Source organism: Telmatherina bonti, assembly GCF_933228915.1.
Source record: "Telmatherina bonti genome assembly, chromosome: 21".
In the NCBI taxonomy this organism is placed as follows: domain Eukaryota; kingdom Metazoa; phylum Chordata; class Actinopteri; order Atheriniformes; family Telmatherinidae; genus Telmatherina; species Telmatherina bonti.
In genome coordinates, this window is record NC_136630.1 from 11,384,856 (window position 1) to 11,402,355 (window position 17,500).

Here is a 17,500-nt window from a genome sequence, read left to right on the forward strand (position 1 = left end):
TATATATATATATATATACATACATTATATATATATATATATATATATATATATATATATACATACATTATATATATATATATATATATATATATATATATATATACATACATATATATATATATATACATACATTATATATATATATATATATATATATATTATATATATATATATATATATGTGTATAGTTGTGAAATATTCCCCATCCTTGTTTTCCAAACAAATGCACCTTTATTTCTACAAAGCATTAGAAATGAACATGAAATTTTGGTAAACAAGGGTGGTGTCATAAATTTTTCACATACATACAAAAATGATTTCTTTTTTTTTACCAGTTTAAGCAGTACCTGTGTACTTACATGGAGCTGCAGCAGCTGTGAAAATGTAGCAGTTGAGTTAAAAACACTCTGATGAGGAAGTGATGTGTTGAAACAATGCATGATTTAGCTTTAATCTTAGTTGGTGTCATTTCAGATGGTGAGAAAAAAAACTCACTTCTGAACTTCTTTTAACCAGCGATAGGTTTGACTCACCTGTCAGGATTCACCAACACTTCACAGATGTTATTACATGTTATTATAAATGATCCAACATCACACTGTTTGTACTGCAACATCATAAAAATACATATTACTTTTTGTCATTGTTTTAAAGTTTTATAAAGTCAGTTTTATTTTCGGCTTTCTTTTATAAGAATTTAAACTATTAATCCTTTCTATAGCCAACTACAGCATTGACGTCATCAGGCACCTAAAGAAGTCTCTTTATAGCAGGAAGAGGTCAAAGTTGTCTCGTGAGCAGGGCTTCAGCATTCTGCATCATGCTGACTCATGACATACTCAGAAAAACTGTCACAGGAGCTTATTTCACTACCAGACAAAGCAAACTATCTGAATTATGTAGGCTTCATTTAAAAAATAATTCATATTTGTTTTCACATTTGTAAAGAAAGGAAACGTTCTCAATGCAGATAAAAACACCAAAAAATCTCTCATATTAAAACATTCAGGCAACACTGGGTCCTTGGCAGGTATTTTATTTCATATATAGACGCTTTTCTGTAATCAAATGTGAGTGCAATCAAACAACAGCAATACAAACATTACCAATGCAGTCTGAGAACCAGGAACAGGGTTAAAACAGGAAGTTCACTCACTCTACACAGCGAGCAGCTAGTAACCTCATGGACAACATTTAAAAAAGAAAACCTTTTCTCTGTCAGGACAGTCTGCTGTCACGTGCACCCCCAGCTGCAATGTTGAGGTTTACACTCTTCATACAGGAAGTCCAACCAGTGATACAACAACCATCCCCCCTAACCCCCCCACCCAACCCATCACCCCAAAGCCACAAGTCCAGACTTGAACTCGGCTCTTCGGTGACCCACCCCCCCATCATGATTATCGTCATTATCATCCTAATAGCATCAACAAAAATAAAAATCATTTCCACGTCTCACACAGCAGGAGCCAATCAAGAGTCCAGAGGTCCTTCAGGTTCAGTCAGGCTCAACCAATGGCTGTCCATCCAGAATGATTTAGAAAAACCACATAGCTGTACATGTAGAACCAAAGTCCTCATGCAGTGCCCTGCAAAGGTGGCACATCACATACGTGCACAGGTGGAAGTGGGGGTGGGTATTTATGGTTTTGTGTGTCTGTGTGTGGAAGAGTGTGTGTGTGTGCGTGCATTAAAGAGGGAAGAAGCAAGGGTGTTAGGCAATTATCAGACCCTGGAGCACAAAAAAACAAAACAAAACAAAAAAAATCTAGGAAGAATTACAAAGTCTTTATCACCATGTGTCCTCTTGGCCCTCATTTTAACACTCTCACACACAAACCCTCTCACACACGCTAACCCATGCGCACAATAGGTCCTCATGTCATTGTGAAGTCATGTGTTCAATGTCAACATTCAAGAAATGAAAAGAAAGAAAAAAGAAAAAGAAAACACCTCAACGGTAAAAGCCATCTCTACCATCACAATGCTTCAGTTCATAAAATTTAGACATTTCTGAGAAGTGATTCGGCTTTTCCTCCAGGTTTAAAGCAGTATGCATGTGTTTACTTGTTGAAGTCTTTTGTCCCACTGCCGCGAGTACACACACACACACACATATGCACAACCAACATACGCACACTCACGCACTCCTGCATACATCACATGTCCTCTTTTAGTGGAGAAAGACATGGCTCAATGGAGAGACACTCCTCCTCCGGGTGGATGCGCGAAATCACCGGGAGGAGACTGAGGGTTGTTGCCACGGTTACCAGGGGTCATCCAGCTCACCGGCACTCTGGCGGGATAAAAAGGAGACATTGATGGACATGTACGTTAGCTGTACTGTTGCTGAAACATTTGTGACACACAATCGGTTACTTTTATCTTAAAACCTCACTCCTCTTTTCAATCTACTCATATTATGTTGATACCACTGGAAAAAGGATTTATTCCCTCTGCCCAGCCTGTCTGCTCACACAACCAGAACCTCTGATGACTCACCTTGCGGAGCATCAAAAGGCCAACTGTCAGACTGAAAAACAGGAGGATTGGAGAGAACACAGTCCCTAAAGTCTACGCGGCTTTCCTCCCGCTCCTCTCTGTCTGCTCACACAATGCAGGACCAAGTATTTATGTTGACATTTCATTTCACACACAAGAGTCGCTGCTGTATTAAAGGGAGGCAAAAAAATGAAACTACGAGAGTACACTTGAGCTGGCAGCAGACAGAGCAGAGAGGGGAAGGTGAGGGGTTCATACTGGGCTGAAAACTTCTACTGACGTGTGAATAAAAGGCTCTGGAACAAACATCACCATATTAATCATCAACCGATTACCATACAATCAATTTCATCTGATTTTTTCCATCTTTTCCAGTGTCATCCTGTCACAACCTTTCCCTGGCAACAAATGCGACACAGGACCGAAGGAGAAGAAACCACAATACAGCATCTGGAGAGAGATATTCATACAACTGACAAGAATCAATGCATTGTACCTCAAATCTCATTTATTTGTTTGTCAGCTGTAGGACTGATTTGTCTGAAATAACTACATACAAATGCACCTCATACATACAACACATACACACTGTTTATCATAACCTCACCTCTGATTGTTATGCGTTTTAGATTTTAAAAAGAAAAAGCGCAGAGCATGCATTACCAGAGTCAGCAAGCACAGGGCTGGCTCACACTCACAATAACTTCTCTATAGCTGCTTTTAAAGAAGAGTAAACACTGTAGGTCAAGCGGCCTGCTTCAAGCAAACTGTGGCTAGAAGAGTTAAGATTGTGGTGTAGTAACCAGGTATCACCTGACACTTGAGTAAAATATGCTGTAAGCAGGCTTTTATGAAACTCAGGCACAGCTCACATCGGCAGCTTGCGGATACACATTCAGCGACGTCCTTTCCATGTGCAGCTGACTGCACAACCATCAACAAATGTCACTGCTTTAATGCTGACAGTGCAGTTTGATAGCATGGCTACATGTGTGACTTCAGTAGTGTAATCTCAAACTGAATTATACATTTTAATCCATAGGTTTTGCAACCCTAATAGATGGATAAATTGGAGACACTTGTTACAACCACACAGGGAACTCCACCTTCAGTTTATCAGAAATGATGATTTCTGTCAAGAATGACAGCATGTGAATGTAATAAAACAATTTAACAAGGAAACACACTGCATCGGGATATAGTTCTAGAGAACCACCTCATGTTACACATCAACATGTTTAGATGTCAGCTGGAGGTATTTTTAGCGAGGTAAAAAAAGAAATTGGTGAGCACTGAGGAATTTCTAGAGAAAATAACATTTGAACTAGATTTCTTTAAGCAGATCTAATGTCAAGGCTTAAAAGGAAAAAAAAAATGGAAGTTTTTACTTGGCTTTCTTCTGTTCAGATCTATAACCTTTATTTTATTGTAAATCCATCCAAATTTTTTACTTTCTTGATTTGTAGTGTTGGGGTATTAAACTTTTGTTTGGCCTTCAGCTTTAATGACATTTTGAAATCAACCTTAATAGCACGATGCAGTGACACGTTCTACTATTTACAGGAGTTTTTCTACTATAATGATTTCAGTCCAGTTTTAAAGGAAGAGCCCACCAACCTGGCTTTTTTCATACTGTAGGTGGGACAATAAATAAAAACATCTTTAACAAAGCTGTGAAGTCGAACAACAGCTCATGGGTTTAAAACTGACAAATGAGCCACATAGAGCATCTTTCATCATTTCTCTTTTTAACAGAATGTTATAAATGTGTCTGCAGCTATATTTACAAACATGTATGTGATGTTTTAAAGATCTAGTTAAAAACTATATGAATCAATTTTGTTTCACTATTGAATATAATTTGGCAATAACGCTCTTTATAAAATAATCTAGTGGAAGTAAGACTTAGGTTTGTCGGGGAAAATAGACAAATACTGTAATCTATTAGGATACACTGCTCCCCACATTGTAGTCCGAAATGGAAATTTCAAATACATAGGAAAATAATTCAGAATACTCTACAGCTGAGTGGGGGGAAAGATGAACCAGCTGTTGCCTCGAACTGCAATTGCTTTGGTTGAAAAGTAGTTCATCAGCGCCTTTGAGGGCACTTTCTAAAGCACAATGTAGAAGCGTTGATATAGTTTAGTACCCACACTGTTTTAATCAACAATACATCACAGATAAATCAACTACCAGACCAGATTAAAAAGAGAAAATCGGTCTGTTGTGCAGTCGCTCAAACTCATGAAGACACATGTACATACATACATATATACATATCCATAAAAGAGTGTGTTCTGGTTCCATAGATGGAGTAGGCCTGGAAACAGTGCAGTATGCTGCACAGCTGCAGTTCAGAGTGCCTTCACTCTTCTTGTTTTCAGTTCATCCACTGTAAGCAGGTGTGGGGTTAGGCTACAAGCTGAGAGAAAGGAGGGAGGAGGGGGGTATAAGCAAATACAGGATCATGTATGCTATAGATTACCTGGCTCACGTTGGCTTCAACAACCATCTTTATATGTGATGATCAACGGTTAGTAAATCTCTTTGTTTCTAGATAATGGTCAAGTTGTAAAAGTGAGCGACAAATTTGGCAATTCAAGCCAAGGTGGAGAGACAAATAAAATAGAGTCCTGATTATGTGGAAGATATGATAAAGTCCTAAAGGCAGGAGTTGAATACACACAGAGGCCTTTTTTTTTTCCATTGAATTATCAATAACCACAAAATGGCGAGTAATGGCCAGTGTGTCCACTCAAGTTCTGTGGAAAGAGCAAAAGGAGGAGAGGTCATAGCACTGCGACATAGCTCAGGGTAGGATGGATAAGAGGGAGGGTGTGTGCTCATTCAGAGGAGATTTCAGACCCAGGGGCAGGCGCATCTGGGCAGGCCTCCGGTTCTGCAGTAGCGGGTAAGGGCGGGGGGGATGGGGGAGAGGGAGGGGAGGCGCGCTGCTCCTCCTGGTCATCGTCGTCACTGGTCCTCCTGGTCTCCTCTGCTACCTCCATCTCGACAGCGCTCTCCCCGTGCAGGCGGTATGCAGCCAGGGACTCCTCCAGCACCGCTCGGTACTGCCCCCGGTGGTGCAGGCGGAACTGCCGCAGAGCCTCCAACAGATGAGCTGCCGTGCTGCCACCTCCCTCCTCACTCTCCTCCTCCTCCTCCTCATCTCCCCCCGCACAGGCCTGAGGTGACACGCCAGGGTCAGACTCTGCAGACAGGCTCCATGTTCAAACACACACGAGCACACATCCAACAAGCAGCGCCACAGCAATGCCGCACTAATATCTACCACAGACTGGCATGACCGTGTCACAGGGATTCTGACACCATTCAGACGAGCTTATACCTGCGACCCTGTGACCAACTACCCTTTGTGATATTTGGTGGGTGGTGTAACAGAGGAGGGGGGGGGGGGGGGAAGTAGTTTTGTAGCCTCACAGTCCTGAGAAAAACCCCTGCAGGTCAAGAACTAACCTTCACAAAATGTTCCTGTGCATTTTCATACAAACACTCATCTTCACGTTTCATCCTTCCAGGAAGCTTAAGACCTGAAACTGATCTGTTCTTCAGACTTAAAAGGTTTATACAAACACCTACAGAACTTTATATATAGTGATTTATTACCGTATATAAAAAACCAGATGTCATGTTACCCATGATAGTTTCTGAATGTTAGATGACATGAATACTGGGATTATTTCTTTATGCATGACTATAACCATTTAAAAAAAGGAACCATAATTTCAATTAATGTCAATAGGTTCCATATAAACGTGTAAATATTCTAGTGTTTTTTTTTTTTTTTTCTATGACTTTATATGCTTTAATTATGCTTTTTTATTTTGCTCCACACAAACAAAATACCAGGAGTATTAATGACTGAATTTGTTCCTCTTACAAAATTAGAATAATGATAATGACCAGCAAGCAGCATTTTTGTTCTACATTAAAATCTGACTAAAAACAAATAATTTCATCATTTAAAATGACCTCTCCAGGGTAAAATTTTCTTCATTGTGACATCCAAATCTATAAATTAACACAAATCTGGCTAAAACGCTCCCAAGACAGGGTCAGTAATAAAATCCACCGTAAGTGCAAATCTTCTGTAAGTGCCGTAAGGTCTTGAGGCACTTCAATAAGTGTATTAAGCCCCTATCCCCTTCTGTGTCTCCCCATGTTGTCTGCGTTTGCAAAAGAAGCAGCAGTTTAACACTGCAAGATAAGAAGTGAGGGGTTATGTGTTATGTTCAACGACTGAAATTAAAGAATTAAGTACATAATAATAGAAAGGATGAGTTTCACTTTACATAGCATCATCTATTTCGTTAATGCACGCTTAAGCATAACACACAGCTACAATTAACCAATTTGTTTGAGCTCATTGCTTGGCTGAACAGCCAGTCAGGTATAGTACTTTCTTATTGTCAGACTGGAAAAAAACAGTCCAGCAGAGGCTCAGCGATGGCGACAGAAGTTCACAGACACTGCTGGCTGTCAGCCTTTATGCTGACACAGTAAATCATAGCATCTCAGCTGATCAACCGCACAGACTAAATATTCAAAATCATCTTCTATCAGGTTTCTTTGGCTGAATCCTGGCTGGCAGCTTTCTAGTGCTGAAGCACCATTTCACCCTTTAAAAAGCAAGTTCATGAAGCACTCCCTTAAACGGCCGGTTAAAAATACATGCAGTCATTACTGAGGAGTTTAAAAGGTTTACAGATGTTATAAATTCAGTCCTGTTTGTGATAAACATGAAATTGACACAGAGCATCAGTGCTTTTCAAGATGAGACTTTTTTTGTTAATTTTCCACCATCTCTCACATGTCTACTACTACATTCATCTTCTCTCACTCTCACACACAAAAAGGATGTTCTTGTCAGGAAGCGTGTGTGTTGAGGTCATGTTGAGGTAAGGTGAAAAGGCTGACGATGTGAGGGGTTTAGAAAGACTTCAACTCACCCCTTCCTCTTCTCTGTGAGGATTCAGCCTGTTGTACACCGCCTCGATCACACTCCGTCTGCAAACATACAGAACACAGTTTGCTTCTTCAAGAAAATCCCAACACCACACAGCCTCTGTTCATGACGCAAGGCAAGTTTATTTGTATAGCACAATTCAACAACAGGTCGATTCAAAGTGCTTTACAGAGACATTAAAAACGTTACACAATAAAATGCATAATTCATATTTAAAAAAAGAAATGAAAGGAAACTTAAATAACATTAGATAACAAAAAAAACTATTCAAATCATGATCAATTCCATTTCAAAATGCAGATTAGGACTTAAAAATAAATAACTTCAGATAAGAACGACTAAAATGCAGCTGATAAGTGGTTCTTTAACATGAATTTCAATGGCTGATTTGAGCATTCACACTAACAAATGCATGATTTAAGATTATATTGGAGCCTAATATATTAGACGATAAACGATACATAAAATACAACATCTTCAAGCACAAAGTGTTGTGATGACTGGGTGGTCATTGTTAGTAAATCTGAAATCTGAAAATTTTTCGAATATAATCAACCAAAAAAAGTTGATGACAGAAAACAGTAAGTGCAAATGACGATTCATAGCTAAATCTGACATTTTTAAATATAACAGATCTGGATCCAAATATTTACCACCTGATGGGACATAAAAAATATGACACTTTGGAGGCGGAACCGACATTATGTTGTAGATTCTTTCTTAATGACTTAAATGAATTAAAAAATCTTCTTTAAGGAATAAATTAAATATCTGGGACGCAAATGAGAATTAAGACATCCCTATATGCTTGTTTAAATGCAGTTATTGGTATATTTACTTGCTGGCCAGGCCTCCACCAGGTGGAAGGCTCGGGATGTTCTCTGAGGCAATGCTCCTTAAGACAGACACCAGGTCAGGGACTCCGGCTTCCCCACAGTTTCCTAGAAGCTCTATGAGGAAAGCAGAAAAATTATTTCCCCAGAGGTTTGGAAATCACAACAATAATCTGCAAGTCAGAAAGGGGAAACAAAAGCACTGCTTGGATGCAATGGCTGGACCCTGTAGCAGGATTTTACATATTTATAGAATTAACAATTAACTGATTAGCTGCTAATGTGAGATCATTTTTAGCACAAATGTCCTAAAATGATCATTTGATCTGAAGGTTTTATTGAGTAAAGGCACTGTTTGCATAGTACAGATAGAAAAAAAAAATCAAAAGGAAAGAATACAAACTAAATGCACCCCTCGTGCAGTATTTGGACAGTGACATCTACAGATGTTTAACAGCAATATAATTTACAGCACTTTAATCTCAAGATGGTTTTGATCTTATTATCATTATTATTTATAAACATAAAAATGCAATCCACTTTTTTCTATTTTTAGAAAAATGGAAAAAAGTTAAAGGACTTTAAATCTGGAATATCAGGTAGGATATAAAGTCATTATTTCTCTGCTCAATTCTGAACAAACATCTGTTTAGGGAACTGGAGGATTTGAAGCAAACATTTAATCTGTAGTCTAGTGTAAAACTGTAAACATTTATCTGTGATCAATGTTTTCCTTCTTTTAAGAGCTAAATAAAAAAAAAAAAATACTGTACACTATATAGAGGCATTTTGACATGTACCTGGCCAAATCGGCTTTCCATATGCAGCAACTGCTAAAGCGCAAAAGACATTTTTGGCGGCCAATGAGTTAATGACAAAATTAAAATATAGTTAGTGTATGTTTAATATGCTGACCTTCAACACGGGTTTCTAGGTATTTATCCAATTCCTCTTCCTTCTTCACAGCGTCCTCTGAGATCTTGGGAGCTCCAGGTAAACACACCAACACCACACTCATATTATCCCTGCTCCCCTACAGAAAGACAACACAGACAAACCACATTTATATTCAACTAATTTACTATAAAAATAAAATATACTATGCAACTGCATGCAGATAATTTCTGATGACTGGGTGTGATTTTTTTCCCCCCCAAACTCAGGTTTAAAGTTATTATAAGCATATACATATATATATATACATGTATACATATTATATATATATACATGTATACATATTTTATATATATATATATATATATATATATATATATATATATATATATATATATATACACATATTATATATATATATATATATACATGTATACATATTATATATATATACATATATATATATATATATATACACACATATTATATATATATATATATATATATACATGTATACATATTATATATATATACATGTATACATATTATATATATATATACATATACATATATATACACATTATATATATATATATATATATATATATATATATATATATATATATATATATTTTTTTTTTTTTTTTTTTTTAATTTATTTTTTTTTTTTTGTGTGTGTGTTTGTAATTGGATTTATGATTCTACTGAGCGTAAGCATGTATGCATATGAGCATGCCAGGTTAGTGTTGGTATCTGTGTGTGTGTGTGTGTGTGTGTGTGTGTGTGTGTGTGTGTGTGTGTGTGTGTGTGTGTGTGTGTGTGTGTGTGTGTGTGTGCATGTTAAAATATTTACTGCAGAAACTACTGTGTGAAAAACTAATGGCTCTCCTAAGCCATTACCTTATCATTTCATCCAGCGGGTCTTTGATTCATCTGTGTCTGTGGATGTTGCAATATAGTCTACGGTGGTGCACTTAATCCAGCCTTTCAGTTACGATTTTAGCATTTCATTGGTTATGAAAACATAATCGAGGTAAAAGAATTAATGTGTTACATTCTGTTTTGTAATGTTGTCCTTGTTTTGTCTTGTTTTATAAATCAAGCGCATCCCTTTTCTTTACAATGGCACGCTCTTGCCCTTCCCTAAAAGCCTAAACTCAATCACTGCCAGGCGGTGGCAGGTTTTGAGTCATTCACACAAAGGCAATGAGTAAAAAGAAGGTGGTAACACTACCTGAGCTGTAAGGAAGCCCTTTGATTTAAAAAAAAAAAAAAGAAGTCAAATAATCAAAAAAGTACAATTACAAACAACTTCAATATCCAAAGTAAAGCTGTAATCCTGTAGAGTATTTGGACAAGACCAAGCAGCTCTACTACAGTCTGTCAAACTACTAATGGTTTCACATTGTAACAGAGGAGGTCTGGTTTCAAGGTATACCGATTTTTAAATGTCATGATGGTTTCATAACCCCAAAACTTTCCCATCAATGTTGCGGTGATATGGCCTATTTTTGTAACTCATCAAAGCCTGAAAGTGTAACAATCCCTTCCCACCTCCTGTTGAAATTAATAATATAAATATTACACCAAGAGAAAAGAAGATTGTTCTTGATTGTCTTAGTAGTAATGGTGGCCACATGTGCGTTTACATAAAGAAAAAAAAGATGATTTATCCAGGACTTAAGTACATTTATTAGAATTTCAAATACTCAACATAGTGTAGAAAAAAAATGTTTCCATTTAGAGGAAAGTTTTGTTTTTATCCAAATAAATGTATCAGTGATATTTTTGCTGAAAGTAGCCATGTTCTCAGAAATCTCCGAAACAGATCTGAAATTTTTAGACATTTGCAGGAAAGTGACAATGATGTCAAAGAAAGTTTGGACTCAGGTTGGTTGTCGGGCCCATAAAACAGCACAAGCTGTGTTAATATGGATACATTTCACATGGTGTCTCTGAGTTAAATGTGTCTTGTGTTAATACTAGATTCATAAGCAGTGCGAGTATAGACGCCCTGCTTGTGAAGATGGTAGCAGATAATTTAAAAAAAAAAAAGAAAAAAGCTCTGCATGGTCTTACTGATCAACATCTTTAGCATGGTTTTCTACAATACAGAGAAATTCTTTAAGAAACACAAGTTGAAACAAACTACTTGTTAACCTTTAGTGGAAAACAATTCTAATTCAAAAAGTACTGGATTGCTCTCTATCAATCTTTGGGCTATCAGTAAATATTTACTGTTTAAGTCATTGATCATCCAGAAAATATTAAAAAGTCACGAACTTGTGTGAATTAGTTTTATGTAAACAAGACAAATAATTTTCTGGATCAATAAGGAATCATATACTGAGGGAGGAGGAGTGAAAAACTAAATCCAACTATTAAAGTACAATACTTATCGAAAAATGTCTAAAGCAAATTTTCCACAGGGTTCTTGTGATTTCTTTAATTAGTGGCTAAGCTAAAAACCTTTAACTTATGATGATGCAAAAGTTTCTTAGCTCATATCTAAATACATGATTGACTTTTTAACTCATTCATCAGCTATTTGCTTCAGCAATTAATACATTTTTAATATATTTTAACATCACATTTGTTACCTGCTCAGTCTCCACTGTAAAATACTGGAGATCTTTTTTTTTTTTAAAGACACATTGAGAAAAAAACAGAGCCCTAGCTTTTAAGCAGACAGTTACCTTGTCATTGTCTTTTAACAGTCAATGTGATCTCAGTAACTTTCTGTTAGCATACAGTGTCACATTCATCACGAAAGGCAGCGGCAGCAGAGGAGATTTACGGCCATGTGTGACTGTTACTCGAGATAACCCATCCAGCTGGTGTGTGCTCACTGTTATGTACTCCCAGTACAGAAAATGATACCAGGGTGACAAAAGTCTAAGATGTGGATCTGGGAATGACATTAGGATAATTCTTCCTTTATTTTAATAAACTGCTTGGAAAGTCAGCGCAAAAGATGTTTTAGAAAACATATGTAGGACTTCAAATGTTACACTTTCAAGCAGTTATGTATTAGAACATTTATATATTGATAATACATAATATCAGGTTTTTATCAAGAAAAAAGTAAGCAGCTTTATTTACTTACCTTGTGAAGGCAGGTGTCCACCACTGAGTTACACACTTTCTCCAGGTCATCACAAACCAGCAGCCGTGAGCGGACAAACTCGCACAGCTCTTCGTTGGACATGACGTCCCAGATTCCATCACATGCCAACACTATAAACTCATCTCCTTCGGCCGCCCGCTCTAACACACAAACCTCAGGCTCGGGGCTCACCAGCTGCTCCGTGGGGCCCTTACCATCCACACATTTGTAGTCGTAGTCCCCCAGGGCCCGGGACACGGCCAGGGAGCCGTTTACCCTTTGGATCATAACTGAGCCGCCAGCATTCTGGATGCGCTCCTTTTCACGCGGGTTACAGGGTTTGTGGTCTTGCGTGGAGAAGCCGACCTTGGTGTCTCGACTCAGCACGGCCCGCGAGTCACCGCAATTAATGAAGTAGAGATGAGTCGGGCTGAGCAAGACGCACACAGCTGTCGATCCACTGCGGTCCAGGCCCTGACGTAGGTCAGAGAAATTACGCATGTACTCGTCAATGTTCAGGAAGCCTGAGCGGATGCCGTCTTTCACTCCCTCCACGGAGCCCGGGCCTGAACCAAATTCAGCACCTCCTGACAAGATGTGTTCCAGCAGGTGCCCAGAACAGTAGTTAGCCACCCGGGACCCGGCATGGCCATCGTAGACAGCAAAGAAGGACCAGTCAGTGAGTCCATGGGGAAGGCCCACCACAGCTGTGTGGGCATCCTCCATTTCCACTCGCCAGCCCTGCATGGAGCTCAGGCCATAGCGTAGCCCATTGCCCTCACCATGAGCGCTGTGTTTCTCTGTCTTCGGCTTGTCCAGGAACGCACCCATTGCTGCCTATAGCTGAAGATCGAATGAGGAAAGAGGAAAAAGGACATTTAAGTTTAGATAGTCACTGACAAAGTCAGAAACCTGACTTTTACAAAGTCTATGATTTTCGAGCCCAACTGAAAAAGTCCTTATCTGGATACATCTGATAATCTGAGCTTTGTACATGTACATGTCAATAGTGACCACAAAGTGACCTTAGCATGGAATATACATGATCCTTTCTGCGTTTCCAGCTAATTTAAAAATAGGGTCATCTTCATTACAGAGCACTGTCAACATGACTGTCAACTGCATGGAGCAAGTTAAAGAAATGTATTGAGAAATATGCAATAGTTCAATAATATACATAATACAGGTATTTATGAAACATTTGGCTTAGTGTTGACTCAACTTTCAGAAATCAGCATTGTATTTCGACATATGAAAGACTGATTAATGAGTTGACTTCTATTATTGGCTGTGTCTCCCACCACCAAACTGTGATTATTCTATTTTCAGGTGAGGTGAAATCAGAGGTGTCCTGTTAAATGCACAAACACGGAGACATCCATACTGATGAAGATACTTCTGTAATTTTCTTTTGGGATTTATAAAGTATTTTTCATGCATTTGTTCAATTTTATAATTCAATTTTCAGGGTTTGCTCTAAGTCCAGGTCACAGACACACCATTGTTAGGAAATGTTCCTACCAGTGATCTTAGATCAACAAGCAGCACAGTATGTACCAAGAAAGTATGTTAGTATCAGTTCCAGTAAAGCTTTGCCAGATTTTACTGTCATGCATATTTTAGCTAATTTGTGCTGACCCTTTTCAGACACAAAATTCTGAAAAATAAATGCTTTATTATTCCATTAAGAAACGGAACTGAGTTACTCAGACACTGGTCAATCCTACATTTATGTTAATCTGTACTAAAAACATCCATGCACACAACTGTGAGCATGACCCCCACAATTTAACAAAATTTGCACAGCACATTTATGGATATAATTATTGACTGCAATTAAAATTAGTTTTTGGTTTGTTTTTTTTTTATTTATTTAATTTGCTGACTCAGTTGATACCTTTTCTGTGTTTTATCAGTTTGTTAATAAGAGACTTCATCTTCTTTTACACACTGTGCGATTTATGAAATATACAGCAATAAATATGACTGAAATGATAAACACTCTAAAAGTAGCAGACACAGTTGTGCAACTATGCAACAGATCCAAACAATGTGTTAACCCCACAAAAATAAATGGGAAGATAACTCTTCTGAGAAAGCAAACAACAGATGAAAGACAGAAAGGATGGGAGATGAGAAACATATTCTCAGTGGCGCTAAAAACCTTTCCCAGTGTGTGCTGCACAAAACAACATGCAAAAGTGGAACATCGGCTTTTCAACAGTGTAATACTGTATTAATACTACACAATTACAAGTATGTTCATCAGTGTACCAACATGGCATGCTCCCATTACTCCATACAGGTTCATGTTATGTGATTCAAATTGTCCTTTAAATTATGATTTTTCTAATCTAAGACGCAAATTAGAAATGCAGCCTAGCAGCACAAGTAAGACAAATGTTTGTACGTTATTGTCATCAAATATTTAACATCATTACGCAGAGTAGCATCATGTCTTACAATAAAGACTTTGTGCTTTCTGTATAATGCAGTTGGGAGTATCCTAAGAATGTAACACATTGCAAACAGCCTTTGTATGAAAACAATATCTAAATATCATTATTTTGAAATAATGACATTTATTCAAGAAAACATATAATGATTTCTCTGATTAATTTATTCTGATAATAAGCCCTTGTAAAGTTTGTTTTCCTGTCAGAGCTCAACAGATACATAGCCTGCAGAACAAAAACTGTCTGCAACAAAGCAGAGTTGAAAGCTATCTATGCTCACAGATGCCACCGTCGGTGCTCAAAAACAAACATTTACAGAGTACAAAGAATGAATTTAGATGTTGATACAGGAAACACTCATTTGAGAGTTTAACATAACAACAGATCACGTTGTAGAGGGAAAAAAAACTTCACTGACCTCACATAAATGACATTTATACTACGCAGATTTGGAGGTTAAAAAAAAAAAGAAAAGGAAAAACTTTTTTTTTTTTTTTTCCAGTTAGACTGGTGACAATATATTGGAAGACGCAGTAAATCAGGGGTGCCCAAAGTTGGTCCTTGAGGGCCACTGTCCTGCAGGTTTTTGATGTACCTTGTTCCAACACACCTCCATTAAATGGATCCAACATCTAATGAAATTCCGGACAATGAGTGATTAGTTTGAGTCAGGTGTGTTGGAACAGGGATACATGGAAAACATAGCAGGATTGTGGCCATCAAGGACCAGAGCTGGACACCCCCTGCAGTAAATCTGCAGGTTACAGGGTTAGTGGGCGTGGCTTCTAATGTAACAAAATAAACAACTTAAATGCGGATGCAGATGGATGGTTGGGCTCCACTTTCCCACCAGTCATATTGAGAATATACTCTAAAAGCACTTGCTTGGTGCCACTGGAACTAAATGTCAGAGCGGCATCACAGATGGAAACAAGGCGTATACATATATATGCTATGCTAAACCACTGCACTGTGGCTGCATGTTTGTATTCCCACCAACCTCTCTGCTGCAGCATAGTAACTGGTGGAACAAACATTTTCAGCACAACAGCACGCTTCTCTTAAAGGCCTCTTACAAGCATACAGAATTTTATGAAATCAGTCGATAACAAGCCTTGAAACGCAAAGACATGAAAGCTATACAACTCCAAATTAGGAAAAGGATGCTGAAATGAACTGAAAATCATTTTTTAATGATCAATCATAGCAGCTAAATGTATTTTTAATGTTTACAACATACTGCATCACTAAAACTATGGTGGGATGTGTATTGTTGCTGATCTGAGGTTGGTGTGAACACCAGTAAATGTTTTTTTATGAATTAACTTTGCTCTACTCATACGTTACTGACACCGCACCCGAACTATAGAAGGCAGCAGGTTACATCTCTTATTGATCTGTGGATCTAATGTAGGTGGGTTAGATTGTCCAATCAGCTAACACTGGAGCAGAACTGAAAATGATGAAGTTCCAGACTTGCCACATTCCCGATGTGAAGCCAACGTTATACAATTTATGTAACCTGTAACCTGAAAATATGTGATTCATACAAAAATCTAAAAAAAAGTTTTCATTTTTAAAATCATAAAACTGAATATCTATCATTACAAATATGGTTAGTATTCTAACAGCATTTGCAATTCCTCACACTGGACAAATTTGCCAAATACTTCCCTACTTTCACCAAATATTTTCTCATGCTGATCCAACTTCCTCATCTGTACTGTAGCTTTCACAACATGTCAAAATAAAAAAAGCCAATGAAAAATTCACAAGTTTAACAAAATAAATACATAGTAGCTTAGCATTACTTTCCATATGAGCTCACATGTGGCATGACAAGCATGTGGCCAAAAAAAGGCTGCCACATGCAAGTATTGACTACAGCTGGTTTCAGAGAAAGGTGAATGTATGTGTTTGTGTGTGCTTTGCGCATGTGTGCAGTGTCATAGCCTATGTTAGAGGAAAAAAATGCTCTATAAATACTCCAGGACGGTTTAGATTTCATGAGCAAGGCGAAGCAGTAAGCCAGGCCATTCACATTTCTGCCACCCGATTATATCAACTAAATGTTCCACGAGCTCATGGTTACCTCTAAACATTGCTTATAATTCAGTGAGAAACACTGTTCACATGTATGTGGGAAAGACAAATCTGTTACTTAACCAGCAGTGATTCTCTCTAAAAATAAAACAAACACACTGCCATTGCTTAGCAACCACCCACCCTGAAGTGCAAACATCCAAGCTGAGCTTCATTCAGCAACATCCCCCTCCCAGCGTCTTTCTCTCACACGCTCATAAGGACTTGCACACATTCAGATGCTGGTAGTGAGAGGAAGGCGGAGTTGCATCATCTATCCATTAAAGCAGTTGCAGCAGGCAGACTCTGAAAGGAGAGACGCAGACTGCTAGAATGCATGCAGACACTGGGAGATTTCACTGGCTGCAGATTGTACATTAGGCTGATGGGGAAAGGAGGAACCAAAAAGAGAAAAGAATCGCGCGCGCACACACACAGCACCGAAAGCTCCAAAAATACCTCAACTTAGACAGACCAAAACCAACAAGTCTCTACCACTTAAACTCCTCAATACGACTGTCACCCTTGCTGCAACTGCAGCTCGAAACCAACACCCCTGATGTAAGACACTGGGGGAAGTGAAACGTCAGGGATTACATAATGCTGCAGACAATTCTAATGTTGCTCCGAAAGC

The 17,500-nt window shown here is 38.1% G+C and overlaps 1 protein-coding gene across 2 annotated transcripts in view; it reads right to left on the bottom strand.

The window, feature by feature from the left end:
• Nucleotides 1-1,376: 1,376 nt before the first annotated feature.
• The window catches only part of ppm1bb (protein phosphatase, Mg2+/Mn2+ dependent, 1Bb), a 21,329-nt gene continuing 5,205 nt past the window's right edge, over nucleotides 1,377-17,500 (bottom strand). Inside the window, exons 2-6 of one of the 2 annotated variants that reach the window (XM_079260720.1) lie at nucleotides 12,329-13,171; nucleotides 9,244-9,361; nucleotides 8,334-8,445; nucleotides 7,479-7,536; nucleotides 1,377-2,299 (exon numbers count right to left, since the gene is read on the bottom strand). In XM_079260720.1, coding sequence (XP_079116846.1) covers nucleotides 2,270-2,299; nucleotides 7,479-7,536; nucleotides 8,334-8,445; nucleotides 9,244-9,361; nucleotides 12,329-13,159 — 1,149 coding nt within the window. In that variant the 5' untranslated portion in view covers nucleotides 13,160-13,171 and the 3' untranslated portion in view covers nucleotides 1,377-2,269. Of the gene's footprint in view, nucleotides 2,300-4,920; nucleotides 5,694-7,478; nucleotides 7,537-8,333; nucleotides 8,446-9,243; nucleotides 9,362-12,328; nucleotides 13,172-17,500 lie in introns of those variants that run through there. The other variant, XM_079260721.1, reaches the window with a different exon arrangement.